Genomic DNA, 16800 nt, shown 5'->3' with positions numbered 1-16800 from the left:
GAAAGAGCGAGGCAGTACCAATGCCATGCCATTGCCTTAGTTAGCCCGTTCCTGCCATGGGCTGCTCGTTCTTGCCGCTTGACCATCATGGACTTCTCCAATGGTCCTGCTGTTCAGGTTGTCATCAACAACAACCGCCAGCCAGGTAGTCGCGACGACATCATGCCGCCTCCGAGCATGATGAGACCGCTGTCCGTCGACGAGGCCCTGCAGTATTCCTCCATGTCGAACGCCCCCGTGTTTGGTCTGGGTATGTTCCCTGTGTCTCTCATGTACCCTCACCTCCCTCAGCCGGCCACTAACCCTCTATCTTCTCATCCACAGACTGCATCCTCCGCCCCGACGTCGGGAGACCCTCGCAGACAACATCGATCAACCATATCCTGCAGGCCGGGCGCAATACCCTCAGTGAATTGGACGCCGAGATACAGTCGGGAAAAGACGAGTCAAGTCGTCTGGAGACCTCTCGGGAATATCTCCAGCAGCTACTGGACGGGAACGAGCTGACCGAATTGTAAGCGCGGCGCAATCAACATGCACAGCCGACTGGATATACTGATAATGGTCCTTTTTCTCCTCATTCCAGCAAATTCAAGCTTCCTCCCGCTCGAAATAGTACCCAGCTCCTGCGCGAGTCCGCTCCCGATGCGCCGCTGTCGTGTCGCAGCACCCTGGGCTCGTTTGCGCAGATGATGCTCGATTCCACGGACATCGCATATCGATGTATGTTGTTGGAAGAACCATTTTGGAAAACACCTGGCTGACGAGTGTTGCCTAGATCCTGAAATATCTTTTCCCGGTATCAAAACCGAGAAGAAGAAAGACGCAACAGTGTCACTGCCACCAGCAACACCGAAGCAAACTTACCAGGAGAACCATTCGATTCCCACTCCGACTGCTAACCAGGGGCAAGCAACGCCTTCGAGCAACTTTGCCATCGCCGTTCCTTCAAGGCCTACACCGACGCAACACACTCCCCAGACGAGCGCAAAGCGACGCAAGCTGGATACTGACGGTGAAGATGCCATGGCGGCAGTGCGACTGAGGGATCAAAAAGCAGAGGCCGATGCTGCTTTGCTAAAGTTGCAGGACCTGCTTCACGAGGTGTTCGAAACAGAGGACCAGATCGAGCCGGGCATGTCGATCGTGCCGACTGCCGAAAAACCACATCCGACATTCGTGAGCGCCAGAGCATTGGAGGTGCATGGCGTTGTACTCTCTTCCGATGCCCACAGCCGACTCCAGAAGGCGATCCGCAAAGTCGCTGGGTTTGATCGACTGCGGGATATACCTTCCGACTATCTCAATCGGATTCAGAAGCTTTGCGAAAAGTCCATTCTCGCCGCACAGGCTCCTGATCTCAGCTTGAACGATCCATCAAGTGAAACTGAAGCTCAGGAGTGGCTGGGGAGGATTGAGGATGTATTGACGGCACTTTTCGCCATTGGAACGCTTCTCCAGACAATGTCTGGCCGCCAGACAGAGCGCGATCTGTGTCCAGAGGATCTCATCGAAGCCATTCCCAACGTCCTCAACCAAACCTTCGACCACTGCGTTATCCCTGCTGTCGAGTCGCGCTCGGGAGGCAAGGATGCCCATCTTTTCTCCTTTTTCTCGGCCCATAGAAAGGTCATCGGAGGCCTGATTCACCAGAGCAAAAAGGCTCTCACGCTTTTTGCGGGCTTTTTGTCCCGCATCGATGTCTCAGAGGGTACAATCACGGCCACTGAGTTTTTTGCTGCCAAGCTGATCTTCGTGGAAAACGCACACAATGATAAAGACTCGGCAGTGGGCGTTCAGAAGTTTGAGCCAGCGCGACGGGGTGCGATGGATGTACTCGCCAAGATCTTCTCCAAGTATCCAGATCAGCGACCTTTTATCTTGGACGAAATTTTGGTTTCCTTGGAGAAGCTCCCCTCTACTCGTCAGAATGCAAGGCAATTCAAACTCGCGGATGGCAAAAATATCCAACTTCTCACTGCACTAGTGCTACAGCTCGTCCAGACCACCGCCTTGGAGACACCAAGAACCTCAAAAACTAAGCGCCGACTGCAGGCCTCTTCGGAGAACGACGAGTCAATGGGCGACGGAGAAGAGAAGGATGCCGACTCTGATTCCGATGAGCAGGACGAATCTCTGGAGCGACTTGCGCCCAAAGTCAACCGCCTCTATGACAACGCAGTGCGTAGTGCGCAGTACATCGTCAAATTCATCGTCCAGCGTGCCATGACATCAACCAAGACGGGCGATCAACCCTACCGAAACATCCTCGATCTTTTCACCGAGGACTTGGTCCACATCCTTGGGTCTGCCGATTGGCCTGCCGCCGAGCTACTGCTCCGGATCATGGCATCCCACATGGTTGGCATCGCCGACCTCGACAAAAGCTCCGCGATAGCCAAGAGCATGGCTCTTGAACTCTTGGGATGGATGGGCTCTGCGATATCGGATTTGATTGCAACTGCTCAGCACATGCTTCCGTCTATGGAGGACTCGAACAACGAACTAACCGACCACCTCAAACAGCTCTTTGACGACTTTTCTTGTCGTGCATTGCACCCACAGGATCTCGTCACCCCCACTGGTCCATATCGAATGGCCCTCGAGTATCTTCTACAAGACCGAAATTCCGACAACTGGCAGCTGACAAGCGCCCGAGGGTATTACCTGGCTCAATGGGCGAAGACCGTTTGTAATCTCTACTACAATGCGGAAGACAAAGAGGAGACGGCGCATGACGAAATGACTGATGACTTGGTCGTTCTCCTGACCAAATCCTTCTCAGATCCTCGCTGGTTGGAGACCCACATGCAATTCGATAACATCTCCAACGTTCATGGGAGATTCGCATACATCCTGACGGTTCTGAACTCAAGCTTTGGCAAGGCCTTTGATACGATCCTCAAGGTATTGTTGAACTCCATCGCCAGTGACCAGGCCAAGGTTCGTAGCCGCAGCCTGAAAAGTGTCATCTACATGCTTGAGAAAGACCCGAACCTCCTCGACCGGGATGCCTCAGTGATGCGTCTCATCCTTCGATGCACCACGGATGCTTCACCTATGGTCCGTGATTCTGCTTTGTCGCTGATCGCCAAATGTATCGGCCTGAAGCCCAAACTCGAAGAGGAAGGGTGCCGGAGCATCCTGGCCTGTGCCGCTGACGGAACTGCTGGTGTTCGCAAACGCTGCATTGGACTGCTGAAAGACCTCTACCACAGGACCTCGCGACATGAATTGAAGCTGGCCATTCTGGACAGTTTTCTGCAACGCACAGCGGATCTTGAGGAGAGTGTGGCTTCGTTGGCTCGCCAGACTTTTGAGGAGATATGGCTTGTTCCATTCCACGAGTCTATTGACTCTGTCTCTGATGGACCTAAGGTCAAGCTGGCGCTGGGAGAACAGGTTGGCCTGATGGTCGGTCTGGTTCAACGCAGCGATGCCGCTCTTGAGTCTCTAAGCACATGTCTGAAAGCCGTGCTGTCAGACAAATCCAAATCTGCGGCACTCAACTTCAAGGTCTGCAAAGCTATGGTATCGGTTATGTTTCAGAGACTTGTGGAAGACGCAGATGCATCTGGCAAAGAGTTTCAACAGGCTCTTCTGCAAACGATCACCGTCTTCGCCAAATCCAATGCGAAGCTCTTTAGCCCAGACCAGTTGGAATCCCTGCACCCTTACGTTGGGCACCTTGCGACTGCCGACGACCTTTTTATCTTCCGATCGGTCGTGGTGATTTATCGCTGTGTCTTGCCATACTTGTCCTCGTCACACAACACCCTTCTGAAGGAGGTGCAGAACGACCTTTTCAAAAGTGTCGCTAAGCTTTCTCGCGCGGAGCTCAACGAGGTCATGGCTTGCCTGTGGACTATTAACGGCGTCCTGCATAACACGGACCGGTTGGTGAAGCTGACAGTGTCTGTTCTCAAGCCATTGCTCCAATACAAAAGTTCCGACCTCACAGCGGACGCAAATGCATCGACCCTGGCTCGCGCCAAAAGCTACATTCGCATTGCTGGATGCGTTGGACGACACTGTGATCTTGAGAAATATGCATCCCACTTCAAGAGCTCGTTCCCAACATGGGCCGGTGGGTCAGTGGCAGGCCTTATGGCTGATTTCATTCTGCCGTTCACTACATCGAATCAGCCTTTCGAGCTCAGGGTGATGGCGCTTGAAAGCTTGGGATCCATCTGCCAGTCTTGGCCGGCCCAGTTTGGCCGGCAGGGACCGAGGAAAACATTCTCTCAGGTATTTAAGGAAGATGCACCAAGCTTGCAGAACATTGTCCTCCGGTCATTCGCGGATTTCTTTGCCATCCAAGAAGGCAAGTCCGAAAAGGCCGTTATGCCAACTGCCTCGGAAGCGGCGGCTCAGGAGGATTCGACCAGACTGGGGGGATCGCTGAAAGCAAGTGACAACGACGGCGCCGCGGCTTTGATTGCCCAACATTTCCTTCACGATATGCTGCGGGTGGCGCAATCGCGACAGGATGCTTACTCCTTGACTGCGATTGAGCTGATTGGGAGTATCAATCGCCAGGGCCTGGTGCATCCCAAGGAATGCGCGGGAGTGCTGGTCTCATTGGAGACTTCCACCGTGCCTGCGATTTCCAAGGTTGCGTTTGACACGCACAAGATGCTGCATTCGCAGTACGAATCCATGTTCGAGCGGGAGTACATGCGCGCCATCCAGGAGGCCTTTTACTATCAGCGGGACGTCGTCGGCGAGTCAAATGGTGCCACCGCTCGGCCCTACGTTGCCAAGCTCGCTCCATTGTTTGAGATCGTCAAGATCAGCAACAGCCGTTACCAGAAGAAGTTCCTGGCGAACCTCTGCGCGAAAGTGAACTTCGAGCTGAAGAAACTCGATGATACCGGAAACCCTCCCGAGCACCTTCTGCTGTCGCGCTTTGTGGCCCAGAACCTGGGCTACTTTGACTACGGCCAGCTGGCTGAACTAGTTCCGACCATCACCTGTATGGAGCGCATCGTTTCCTCGACTGGCACTGTCGTTGCCCATGCCATCGAGACGGATATCTTTCCCCCTTCGGTTGAGGAACAGACAGCTCCTGTCATGATCCCAGGCTTCCCTACTGAAATTCAAATTCCCACCAGCGCCCCACCGCCGGCCAACCCGGCCACCTTGCGACTGCTGGCAACTGCCGCTGCATCCCTTTCCATGCTATGGGAAGCACGCACCTACCTCCGACGTCTCTATGGGGTACACGCACACAGCAAAGACGGCAAACCCGCGGCGAAAGATCTCAACAAGACCGCCACCAAGGTACACGGCGTCACGGGCGACAGACTCTGGGAAGCCATTGCCAGGAACATGGCTGCTCTAGACAGCCCGGAGTCCATGCTGAACAAGTGCCGTGAGTTCGCAACTTTGCTCGCCATCGACGAAGAGTTCAAGGTCGGTGACCACGATGACGCCGATGGTGACCTTGACGCTGTTGGCGAGGTCGATGACTCCATTGGCGCAGGCGCCGGCGACTGGACTGGTAGTGGGCCCAGACCTATGAAACGGAAGGGTTCTGTCTCCAGTGCAAATCTCAACAAGAGACCAAAGAGCCGTAAGAATTCTAATGGCAAGAAACGGTCCAGCACGGATCCTGACGATGACTTGGCCTGGGACTGATTACGATGAACCGTTCCTCAATATTTCGCCTCGACACCTTTTTTCCCGCCTCTTTCTTATCTGCATATCAGGCGAACCCGGCTTATTCATTTATTCATTTCCCTTCTTTTCGTTGCACAACTTACGGGGTTTTTCATAGGGCATTATTGGCTTCTTTTCTTTTCGCTTTTAATACTTTTTTCTGGTTCGCATTCGGCGGCGCAACTGGAAGAGACAGCCACTTCCTGGATGGGATCTTTCCTGGTTTTACATTTCATCCATTATATTATTGTCTATGAGCAAAGCAAATAGGAAATACAGACATCCATTTTTGTTTATTAGCAGTGCCGAGTCCCGTGCACGTGACCAGATGACGTCGGGCATGGATTATGATTTGGGGCGCTCCATTCCTTGCAGGAGCTCTCAGGCCTGTTTTATTTTCACATTCAGACCCGTCATTCTTTTCACCTGTGCTGCGTGGGCCATGAGCTGCCTCGCCCGTATTCACTATCGCTGATCACTTCTGCGTCGTTCTCAAGCTCTCTTGCCTCTCTTGCCCTCCCCTACACCGTCATGAGCGCGGCGTTGCTCCGGAGTCGTCCGGGCGGCCCCGCGCCGCATTCGATTGGCACAATGGTGCCTAGAATTCCTGTGTCCAGGACGCATCTAGCAATCAGGCAGGCCATTTCGCGTTCGTTGCACACCTCTCGCCGCCGACCCGTACCTCAATGGCGCGCCGCTGCCGGCCCGACCCCCAGGACTCCGGCTCGGCTACCGATTCGATTCAAGTCTAGCACTACCGCCGAGAAACCCAAACGTACCGGTCCTCTAGGCGTCATCTACAAGTGCTTCTTCTACTCCGGCTTCTTTATCGTCACCAGCGGCGTTGTGGTCATCGCCTTCTTCATCTACGACGCAAGCACATATCGCGAGTCTCCCAGCGCAGAGGATATACCTGTCTCGGAGCTGGCGCTGAACCCCCGATACGGCGGACCGAAGAATCTGTGTATTGCCGATATGCTCGTTGGCGACCTTGACTCGGAACATATGCTCGAGCAGAAGGATAAGCCGCGTCTTGTCATCCTGGGCACGGGATGGGGCAGTATTGCACTTCTCAAGAATTTGAATCCCGGTGATTATCACGTTACCGTTGTGTCGCCGACGAACTATTTCCTTTTCACGCCCATGCTCCCCTCTGCGACGGTGGGCACGCTAGGTCTGCGGTCGTTGGTGGAACCGGTTCGGCGGATTATCGATCGTGTGCATGGCCACTTCTTGAAGGCGGAGGCGACAGATGTGGATTTCTCGCACAAACTGGTCGAGGTCTCGCAGGTTGATGATGAGGGGAAGAAGAGGAATTTCTATCTTCCCTATGACAAGCTTGTTATTGGTGTTGGCTGCGTGACGAACCCGCACGGTGTCAAGGGTCTGGAGCACTGCAGCTTCCTGAAGACTATCGACGATGCACGCCGAATTAAGAATAAGGTGCTGGAGAATATGGAGCTGGCTTGTCTGCCCACCACTAGCGACGAGGAGCGGAAGCGACTCCTGTCTTTTGTGGTTTGCGGTGGTGGTCCGACTGGTGTGGAGTTTGCGGCTGAGCTGTTCGATCTGCTTAATGAGGATCTGCTCCATTCTTTCCCCCGGATTGTGAGAAATGAGATCTCCGTGCATATTATCCAGAGCCGTGGTCATATCTTGAATACCTATGACGAGGCCCTGTCTCAGTATGCGGAGAATCGTTTCAGTCGCGATGGTGTGGAAGTCTTGACGAATTCCCGCGTCAAGGAGGTGAAGAGAGATCGCGTTCTTTTCAGCCAAGAAGAGAATGGTGAAACGGTGGTCAAGGAGATTCCCACTGCGTTTTGTCTTTGGTCCACCGGAGTGTGTAAGTCATGGCCCTCACTCAACTACCGAGGTGAAGCTTTATCTAACTAATAACCTCCATCTAGCCCGAGCCCCAATCTGCAAAACACTCTCTGATAAACTGGAGGGCCAGAATAACAAGCATGCTCTAGAAACCGACTCGCACCTCCGCGTCGTCGGCGCCCCTCTAGGCGACGTCTACGCGATTGGCGACTGCTCCACCGTCCAGAACAACATCGCACAGAACGTCATCAAATTCCTGCGCACCATCGCTTGGGAAAAAGGCAAGGACCCAGAGAAAGTACACCTCACTTTCTCCGAATGGCGCGATGTCGCCAACCGCATAAAGAAGCGCTTCCCACAAGCCTCCGACCACCTCCGGCGCGTCGACCGCCTCTTCGAGCAATACGACATTGACCAATCCGGCACGCTAGACTACAACGAGCTCTCTGAGCTCCTCCACCAAATCGACACAAAGCTCACCTCCCTCCCCGCCACGGCCCAACGCGCAAACCAGCAGGGGGTGTACCTAGGCCGCAAACTGACCAAGATTGCCGCCGCGCTGCCCGGCCTGCAGGCTAACCAGATCGATTACGGTGATCTTGACGAGGCTGTCTTTAAGGCTTTCAAGTATACGCACCTCGGCAGTCTGGCGTATATCAGCAACGCGGCTATCTTTGATTTCGGTGGGCTGAACTTCAGCGGTGGCGTGCTGGCTATGTATCTCTGGCGCGGTATCTACTTCGCGGAGAGCGTCAGCTTCCGGACCCGGTGTATGCTGGCCATGGACTGGGCTAAGAGAGCGCTTTTTGGAAGAGGTAAGTTTTCCCCCATCTTTCCATGTCTCTATACGACAACCTGCTAACATGTCTTGTTTCATTTTTAGATCTCATGAGCTTTTAGACTGATTCGTCTCTCGAGGGGACCATGTGAATGAACGTCATCTGTCTATATCATAGTAGACCATTGTTGGTTTTCTTCAGTCGCTCTGCTCTGCGGCGCTTAAGCGATTTCCTTCTGCTCGAATCCTGCATGCACCTTTAAGCTTGCTGTTGGATGGGTTGGATATCTACCTATTCCTTTTTTTTGGCGTTTAATTTTGCTCCCGTGTATCTATCTACTTGTAGCCAATTGCATGTCAGTTTTGTGTAAAGAAGGGCCAATTTATTTCGCTTTTATGGCAATGGTACCTCTCAAAAGACACAGGGGCATCTACACTCGACCATTAAGTCCTTTTGATAATGCCTGCACAACCTCGGCGCCTCCTCGCTGCCCAGAGCGCACGGCACCCTCCATGTATCCACGCCAAACAGATGCAGTCTCGGTGCCTACAAAGTGTATGTTTTCAAAGGATGTCGTCAGTTCAGTGCCAACTGCAGTCATCACTCCGGGTGCCATCACTGGACAGGGAGCCCCTAGAAAGAAAGCTTGCTTGAGCCACTCAACCTCCAGGGTATTTGCTGGTTCGGGTATATCCTCGACAAACTTTCCGAATCCCCTGGAGAATTGCTCCCATACTTGACAATAACGAGCCGCCTTGGACAGTTTGGACCATTGCCTTCCTCTCTCGCCAACGATAAAGCAAGTGATTGACCATTGACCATCAGCAGGAATGCTGGTATCTCGAGAGAAGCTGATGGGGCCGATCTCGGCGTCCAAACAGCCAGAGAAACCAGCATTGCGCCACCAAGGTTTGTCAAAAACGAATACCATCTTGCTGTAATATCCCATCGCTGTGTTTTCGCCGAGAGCTGCTTTTTTCTCGGGCAGGGGAGGGGTAAATTCAATTGATGGGTAGAGGGTTGTAGGAATCGAGACGATGACTTTTCGAGAATGAACCACCAGTCCACTCTCTGTTGTGATCACACATTTAGACTCTTGCGACTGATCAATTGAAGTAACAGGATTACGCAGGAGAACTGAGCCTGGACCCAGTTCCTTGGCCATTCTTCGGGAGATGGTTTGATTGCCTAGACCGTTAGCGCCCAAAACTAACACCGAAGGCTCTCTTTTTCCGTGGTAAATACCTTGTCTATTGCGTAAATATTGTCCTCCATCTTTCTGATCTGAGAGGAGGTTGTCGATTCCGCACCCACATTTAATATAGTGCAACATGAACAAGGCGCTGACTTCGTCACTTTCCACTCCTAAAAGTGCACTGCATATCAGATCGGCAATATCAGCCGCGTCTTCAGACTTGGTTCTGCTGACACAAAAGTCCTCGAAAGTTGTATGGTCAATCTCCTTGGCACCTGGAGAGTTACAAGGGTTGTTGATGTCCACGATGGCGGACTCTGCTCGAAGAACCATCATGAGGTTTATGAACACAGTTGGATTACCCTTCATATCATAATCAGTATCCAGGGTATTTGGGGATGAATTGAGGCTATACGGACCGGAAGTTGGCCATACGGCAGCTTCACGATAGACCCCACCGCGGGCTCAAGGACGCTGTCTCCATGATCCAGTTGGATTTCAGTGTCAATGCCATATCGCTGAAAGAGTTTGAAAATTTCGCTTTGATTGGTGTCATTGATCCAGGCCGCACCCAAATCATTAAATCCCTTCTCGCTGGACTGGAGGGTGAGGGTCTTCCCTCCGACTCGGTTGTTCGCCTCCAAGACACAAACACTGAGCCCTGCAGCACGGACTGTGAGAGCAGCTTGAAGACCACTCAGGCCGGCACCGACTACGACCACGTCGTACGAGGGCCTGGCTGTCGTCGAGATGGACATTCTTCTGTTTTGCCGGAGATGCCGGGAGCAAATGAATCGGGATGGTAGGGGGTTGATTATAGAAGAACTGAATCGATATGCCAGAGGATCAAGGATCAAATCAATAGATTTTCCCTTACTGTGGCGATATCGTTTTATACCCCGAGAGTAGCAGAGAAAGCTCGGATGATGTCAATTCGGGCCCCGCGAACACCGAATCGACGTCTTATCTCACACCCGCGTTTATTAACCCTTACCCCACTTACCCCGGCTTCTCTACTCGTGTCTCCTTTTTAGAAGCTTCCAACGACGCGGGCGGTGGATTCTCTGGGTTGGCTGCGGTCACAGTGGGTTACAGAGAGGCGAAGGAAGTTTTCAGTCGCTACAGCCGGGTTCAATGTCTCATTTATGAGTGATACCAATAAGATAAACTCTTGTCAAATATTGACACAGACCCATTTCAAGACATCGCCGTCGATGTTCAAAGCTCGTATACTATTTTAGTACGTAGCACTTATCACATGACTGATGTCTTTGTTTTAATCTTTGTTGTTATTCGGACTCTTTTTAGTTCAACTATGGATATTCTTATGTCTAGCACTCCAGGACAACGCTAGATTATATATCGATCTCCCCGGCCGCCTCGAGCAGACTCTCCGCTCCCATATATCCGTGTGGCCAACCACCCGACAGCTGTAGCCATATCGATGGTATGCTTATTGACTTTGCAGACGTATCCCCCGTGGCGAATTTTACTGAAGCCTGCAGGTTCGGCAGAGAGATGATCGATGGGTACCCGTCGCCAGGCTGTGGCCGAAAATCGTTGGCCGCGTCCTCGTCGTCAGAATCATCAGAATCCGGCGAATTTGTGGCTACGCTGCCGCTGTCTCGCCCGACAAGAATATTCTCACTGACCTCGCCGAGGTAAGCTGCTTTATACAGGTCATGCATGATGTCGAGGGCGATAAGCCACTGCCTCGCGGCTTTCCACTCAGAAACCCAGCATGTCATGAGCTGACGGACGAGGTTGAAGTAATGATTGGCTTCTTTCACCACATTATCGTCTGAAAATGTCTCATCCCGTGCGTATTGAAGCCAAAGAAATGTGTTGGCAGCGATAAGAATTGAGGCTGCCACCCAAATGGTTTGCAATGAGGACTCGTGCTCCATACCATCCATTAAATATGAGAGCATCTCCCCAACTTGCAGAGCGCTATTCACGCAAGTCTTGATGAGCGATTCGTCCCTGTGAAAATATGACCAACCAGCAGCGTCGACAAGGTCAACAAGCATAGTATAGGCCGTCCGTTGAGGCAGATAGCACTGATGGGCGACGCACGAGGCTGAGCGCAATATGAAGTGCATCGCCACAAAGGGGCTCTTCTGACCAAGGACACATTGGTTCTTATAGTTGTCATCGCTCCAACGGAGACTTGGATGTAGCTCGTCGACCCAAGAGCACAGGGCCGCGTGCTGGATAAAAAGCGTGCTCCGAGAGTCAGTTGGCGGGTGCCAGTCCAGACGCCTACGAGAGTAGACGACGAAGTCAGCTAGATCACTCCAAAGGCAGATAGACTTGATCAAGTACGGAGTGAGACCAAGGTCTGACGGTCTACGCTGAGTAGTCAGCTCGTCCAAGCTCACGCCTCTAGTCTCCTCTTGGTAGACCAGTGATGCATCAGCACTAGGCACAGCAATAGAGACGGTGTCGAGATTAACTGTTCGGTGCTTAGCAAGCAGGTATGCTAGCGCCCTGTCGAAGAGAAGACATGCCCAAAACGTGCGTCTTCGGATCTCTTGATCTCGGGGTGTGTGTTTCTGATGAAACTCCTTATTGAGTCTCATGACCTCAGCCATGCGGATGGCCGTGCCTGCGAAAAGCCACTGACGCGCACCAGAGTTCGCGAGAAGCTCTGCCATGGCGACGATCAGGTTGGCCTGGATATGCGAAACTACGATTGCGTAGTAAGCATTTGAGGCTCATCAAAGCATGGGCGACACTCTTACCGCTTGGCTCATCCGATTTCACCTTGGCCAGATATCGGGCTTTCTGTAGGTAATTTCGCGAGACTTGACGCGCTGAATTAAGCCCGAAGAAAGTTTGCGCATCCTGCTGCGCTAAGTATCTGCCACATAGCGCTATAACTGATGAAGCGAGGAGGGCATCTTGTCTACACTTGTGCTCAAAGTCTAACCGATAGTCAAATGAACAAAAGTCGCTTGCGAAATGCCGTTCAAAGAATTGATTGAGACAGATCTGGAGGCCATGCTGGAAGCTGGGGCTTTGATCAGCCGCTTCGAGCGATGGCGGTAGTGCTCTGATGTGTGCGGTCACCTCTGGTGATTCTCGGGTATGAGCAGTCGAGCTAGGCGTCACTCCATGCTTAGGATCAGGGGCAGACCATAGGCATTGCAGTCCCTTCACGGTGCAATGACCGCATTGGGGGCGATGGCCATCACATTTGGTCTTGCGGCTCCGGCTAGAAACACATCAGTCCCGAACATTACTAGGGACCTGTGTCTGGATTCATACCAAGTGTTGCAGGCAATCGGAGTCCTGACAAAGCCTCGCCTCATGGCTTACAGTAGTGCTCGTCGGGATGGTGGAGACGGAACGTGCTCCTGGTTTCACTGGTGATAGCGGAAGGGCCGAAGAACCGTCGGGATGGAAGTGGGCCTTGTACATTCAAGTATGGAGGACCCACTAGTCAATTTTAAGGCTATGATTGGTCGTGATGCTGGAGTTGGAGACGCAGACAGTGATGATAAATATGTTATTCTATTAACCTGACGCTACCTAACTATTATAAAAGAAATCGAGGCGCAGACAGCAGGGTTGAGATAAGAGCCAACCTTCGGAGCTACATAGTAACCTTGGCTTTGCTTTAAATGTACTCAATTCACATCTCCTGTCCTTTAACCTGATTCACATTTCTTGCATCGCATAGCATTGGATGTGGTTTCTCGCTGTGAGTCGGTAGCTAGGGTGAATCTTTCTAGACGTAATCGGACATTGTTTATCACTCTGTTTGGTGTTGCCGCCCGTATCGACACTAGGGTGTGATCTCAGGGGTTTCTTGTGCATCATAGAAATAATTAGCCAGGCTTCGCATCGATGGGCCTAAACATCCTTGTTTGTGATCAGCTTCAGGGTTGTTGAGAGCTCCCTAAATGGCTAGTCTTCATATGTTATTGTATTCAGCCTCCATGATGAAATGAGGGGAACCTTGTCTCCAATAATCCTAAGTAGCAATTTGGCCCCCGATCACCGTCATTTGCTAGCCTCAGCCTCCCTTTTTGGCTCCCAGGCCCACAAGTCCGAAAGATGCAGCACCGTAGACAGAACCAAATGTATCCCAACCAACACAAGTCCAATAATCCCAATAGGCATAGCAACCATATTGACAAACTTCACAAAATGCCCTTCCCAATCGGATTCGTGGACCTTCATCCTCCAACCTGGCAACCACATGCGATACCAGCCCGTCAGAACCCAGTGCCCCTCGATAGGCTCCAATGCCAGCAGGACCAGATGAACGATGAAGAGATTGCGAGCGTCTCTTCGGGACCGTATGTATCCCCGTTTCTCGAGCCAGAGGGTCGCCTTCGGCCTGGGCTCTGGCCATGGGCCTGCCATGAATGACGTCCACCAGTTGAAGTAGATGAGCAGGAGGATCCAGTGCCAGCTGTAATAGAGCAGCCAATACGGGATGTATTGGAGAAAGGTGCAGTCGTCGCAGTTTGAGGTGGCCATTCTTATAAGGTGTCGGTTGTAAGTAGGGACTGTAAGAGGAGAAACGAGCATGGTCATCTCCGCAACTTGAGATTCTTAGATAGAGATGAGACTGAAGTTCACATCACCTGACTGCTCACCTGAGCAACCCGGTCCTCTCACTGATTGCCCTGGTTCGCTTACTGAGCCCGAGCTGAGCATTGGGATAAGCGGCCTGAGTAGGCCCACCCCCACTAAAATGCACCACGCGAGCTTCGTTCCTGTCCAACATTTTCCCCTTTGCATCACCTTTATTTGCCTTTTACATACCCTGCCTGCAATTGTCAAACACCGATTGATTTCAAGCTTGAAGTATTATGATTTATCTATACACCGCAACACGTACTGCAGTGTAGATAATTGCCAAATTAGCTGCAATTACAGGTTGACTTATTTGAGGGCTAGGCCCGAAGATTCAGTATAGACTATTCAACAGGAAGGACGAAAATGTATCCCAGGTAGCTGGAATGATTTATGCCGTTTGTGCCTCATCTGCTAAAGCTGTTCATGGGACCTTTTGGCCTCCTCGAGATTTGACTCCCGGTCTAGTTGAGCAGTATGCCGGCGCATCGTCCTCACATCCTGCCACCACACAACACAGATCCATCCCGCGAGGCTGACACTGACGACCACCATTGTCACAGTTCCCTTAAAGAACCCCTAATTCCTTCACTAAGTATTTGATATGGAGAAGGCTCGAGTAAAAGCATAAGACTTACTGATATAGCATCTGTTGTCGGATAGAGTGCGATGCCCCAAAAAGCATACAAGACAGAAGAAGCGCCTGTGCGACTTTAAGTATGTCTCTATAGAATCAGCCGAATGGACGGAGACTCACCATTCATGGAGAACAGAGTAACAGCTCGTGCAGCATCATCACCATCGCGTGATAAGACCTTGTTTGCCCATGTGAAAACGACGGGTTGAATCGAATACGCTGTTCCGGCCATGTCTATCTCAATCAGGTGATTGTTCAGAAAGTCTTGAGAAGACTTCACGCCTTGATACTTACAAAACGCTGCCATCTTTGCATCAGTCCCAACCATGTTCCAGCAAAGAAGGATGATGCACGCAATGATTTGGACAGAGCAGGCAAAAAACCCATATAAAGAATGGACTCCCGTGGCATCAATTGCTACAGATGTACACAGAGTGAGTACGATACCTAGAGGAAGTAAGCCTTCATTAGCTCTTCGACAAATCAAGTGTACCATGTACGAACCAATGGCGGTGATGCCAAGCGGATACATGTTATTCTGTGGAACGGTGAAGAGCCCGGAAGCTTTCATCCATAGGACCATGCATGTCTGTGTAGAGAATGCTTCTAAAGCTCCACCGATCATCCAGAAAATATTGAAAATCCAGCTTAATACAAAAAATTAGGCGCAGCTTGAGAAAGTGATGGAGAGGCAAAACTTACAAATTTGGTGTGAGCAGGACTCTCTTGATCAGTGAAAATCCGATATTGTGTCCATCTGGATTCTTAGGTGGTAAACGGCTAACAGCTAGCTCTTTCTCATGAGGCTTGAGGTAGAATGCCTTAGTCGACTCCGGAAGATCCGGAAAGAAGACAAAACCGAAGATGGCGACGGGCAGGGTGATGATTCCATCAAGTATGAAAGACTATCCGTATATTAGTTAGCATCAGATAGCCGCTATCAAGTGTCTCTTTAGGAAAATACCAACCCATCGCCAACCAGACAACCCAGCCACACCGTTCATCGTCTCCCAAACAGCGGTCATCAAGACACCTAGTAAATGTCGTCAATTTCAATCTTTTATATGCCACCATGGTATGCCGCTAGCGGACTTACCTGAAAACATGGTTCCCACCATTCCAGAAGCTTGGAAGAGGCCAATACGTTTACCGATTTCCGACCCCTTGTACCAGCTGCCGATGATATACTGCGTACCACTGTATGTAGACGCTTCTGCCATACCTTGCAAGAAACGCACGGCGGCCAACTGGCTGAAGTTGTGGCAGGCTCCGCAGGCCATGGTCAAGATGGCCCAAACGGTTGTCATCAGCGGAAACCAAATTCGGGGAGCGACCTTCTGAATCATAAGGCTATGAGGTACCTGTCCTATGATATCTGCGGTGAATGAGCACGGGACAACATGAACAGTTAGAGTGAAGATTATTACTTACAGCCAACTGAAAGACAGGTAACCAGGAGGTTGTATTGATTGCCAGTAATGTTGATGTCTTCTTGCATCCCGGAGACGTACGCATTTGCTAGAACAGCGCGATCTGTTGGGCTTATGTTAGTTTAACAGAATTGAGAGGTACTAGACGCGGGAGTGTTCACCTAGGTAATTGAAAAAGAAGGCAATACAGCAGTAAGTCTGACATGCTAGTTAGTAACCAATCTGATAAATGTCCGTGGCACGCCGTGTACAAGGATAAAGAAGTCTATCTTCCTCAGTAACTGGGTTCTCCGACGTTAGTGACTTTCTGTATAGGTAGCTAGGAACGCTTCCCACCTTGCGCTCTTCTGGACTTGTAGGGGCTTCACCCCAGACGGCCACGCGGAGCTTGTCCAGCTTGATACCCATTGTTGTGGTCGCAGAATTGGTAGATCGTCGAAGATAGCTGCGTGGTGAATTGCTGAATATGTCGTACCTGGCGGATCCAATGCTACTGAGGAAAGGGTTTATAGCATGGACAGTTTTCTGAGGAAGGTTGAACTCGGCTGGTTAAAAGAAAAGAATTGAGTAATTCAATCTCTCCGCACGAAAAGTTCGAGTTCTTACATCTTCCCCGCAAGTTTTTACCCTCGCACGACCAGGGGCTATGGATCAGGTGGGTCTTGTCTCCGCGACGGATAA

General features: G+C 51.4%; 6 protein-coding genes across 6 annotated transcripts; 2 read left to right on the top strand and 4 right to left on the bottom strand.

Annotated features, from left to right (window-relative positions):
* Positions 1 to 87: 87 nt before the first annotated feature.
* Positions 88 to 5640, top strand: N7474_007201 (putative sister chromatid cohesion protein Mis4; the record flags this gene model as incomplete). The annotated part of the gene is made up of 4 exons (XM_057198611.1): positions 88 to 250; positions 325 to 514; positions 587 to 723; positions 779 to 5640. 4 exons carry the CDS (start codon positions 88 to 90, stop codon positions 5638 to 5640), a joined length of 5352 nt encoding a protein of 1783 aa, XP_057052051.1.
* A 552-nt stretch (positions 5641 to 6192) lies between these two features.
* N7474_007200 (putative NADH-ubiquinone oxidoreductase 64 kDa subunit) lies at positions 6193 to 8388 on the top strand (the record flags this gene model as incomplete). The annotated part of the gene is made up of 3 exons (XM_057198610.1): positions 6193 to 7507; positions 7572 to 8303; positions 8372 to 8388. 3 exons carry the CDS (start codon positions 6193 to 6195, stop codon positions 8386 to 8388), a joined length of 2064 nt encoding a protein of 687 aa, XP_057052050.1.
* Positions 8389 to 8697: 309 nt separating this feature from the next.
* On the bottom strand, positions 8698 to 10220 carry N7474_007199 (flavin monoamine oxidase family protein; the record flags this gene model as incomplete). Its single annotated transcript, XM_057198609.1, has 2 exons — positions 8698 to 9825; positions 9882 to 10220. 2 exons carry the CDS (start codon positions 10218 to 10220, stop codon positions 8698 to 8700), a joined length of 1467 nt encoding a protein of 488 aa, XP_057052049.1.
* A 597-nt stretch (positions 10221 to 10817) lies between these two features.
* N7474_007198 (Zn(II)2Cys6 transcription factor) lies at positions 10818 to 12776 on the bottom strand (the record flags this gene model as incomplete). Its single annotated transcript, XM_057198608.1, has 3 exons — positions 10818 to 12151; positions 12207 to 12679; positions 12733 to 12776. The coding sequence occupies 3 exons, from the start codon at positions 12774 to 12776 to the stop codon at positions 10818 to 10820; spliced, it is 1851 nt and encodes a 616-aa protein (XP_057052048.1).
* Positions 12777 to 13470: 694 nt separating this feature from the next.
* N7474_007197 (uncharacterized protein) lies at positions 13471 to 13953 on the bottom strand (the record flags this gene model as incomplete). The annotated part of the gene is made up of 1 exon (XM_057198607.1): positions 13471 to 13953. One exon carries the CDS (start codon positions 13951 to 13953, stop codon positions 13471 to 13473), a length of 483 nt encoding a protein of 160 aa, XP_057052047.1.
* A 513-nt stretch (positions 13954 to 14466) lies between these two features.
* N7474_007196 (pantothenate transporter liz1) lies at positions 14467 to 16662 on the bottom strand (the record flags this gene model as incomplete). The annotated part of the gene is made up of 10 exons (XM_057198606.1): positions 14467 to 14631; positions 14691 to 14755; positions 14810 to 14923; positions 14984 to 15136; positions 15194 to 15336; positions 15392 to 15594; positions 15658 to 15722; positions 15786 to 16064; positions 16121 to 16230; positions 16595 to 16662. Coding segments are annotated over 10 exons (1365 nt in total), but the record flags the coding sequence as incomplete, so codon positions are not given.
* Positions 16663 to 16800: the final 138 nt, after the last annotated feature.

This window comes from Penicillium riverlandense, assembly GCF_028828495.1.
Source record: "Penicillium riverlandense strain IBT 135883 chromosome Unknown utg000006l_segment0_segment0, whole genome shotgun sequence".
In the NCBI taxonomy this organism is placed as follows: domain Eukaryota; kingdom Fungi; phylum Ascomycota; class Eurotiomycetes; order Eurotiales; family Aspergillaceae; genus Penicillium; species Penicillium riverlandense.
The sequence above is the reverse complement of the archived record's forward strand: the minus strand, read 5'-3'. Positions and strand labels throughout refer to the sequence as shown.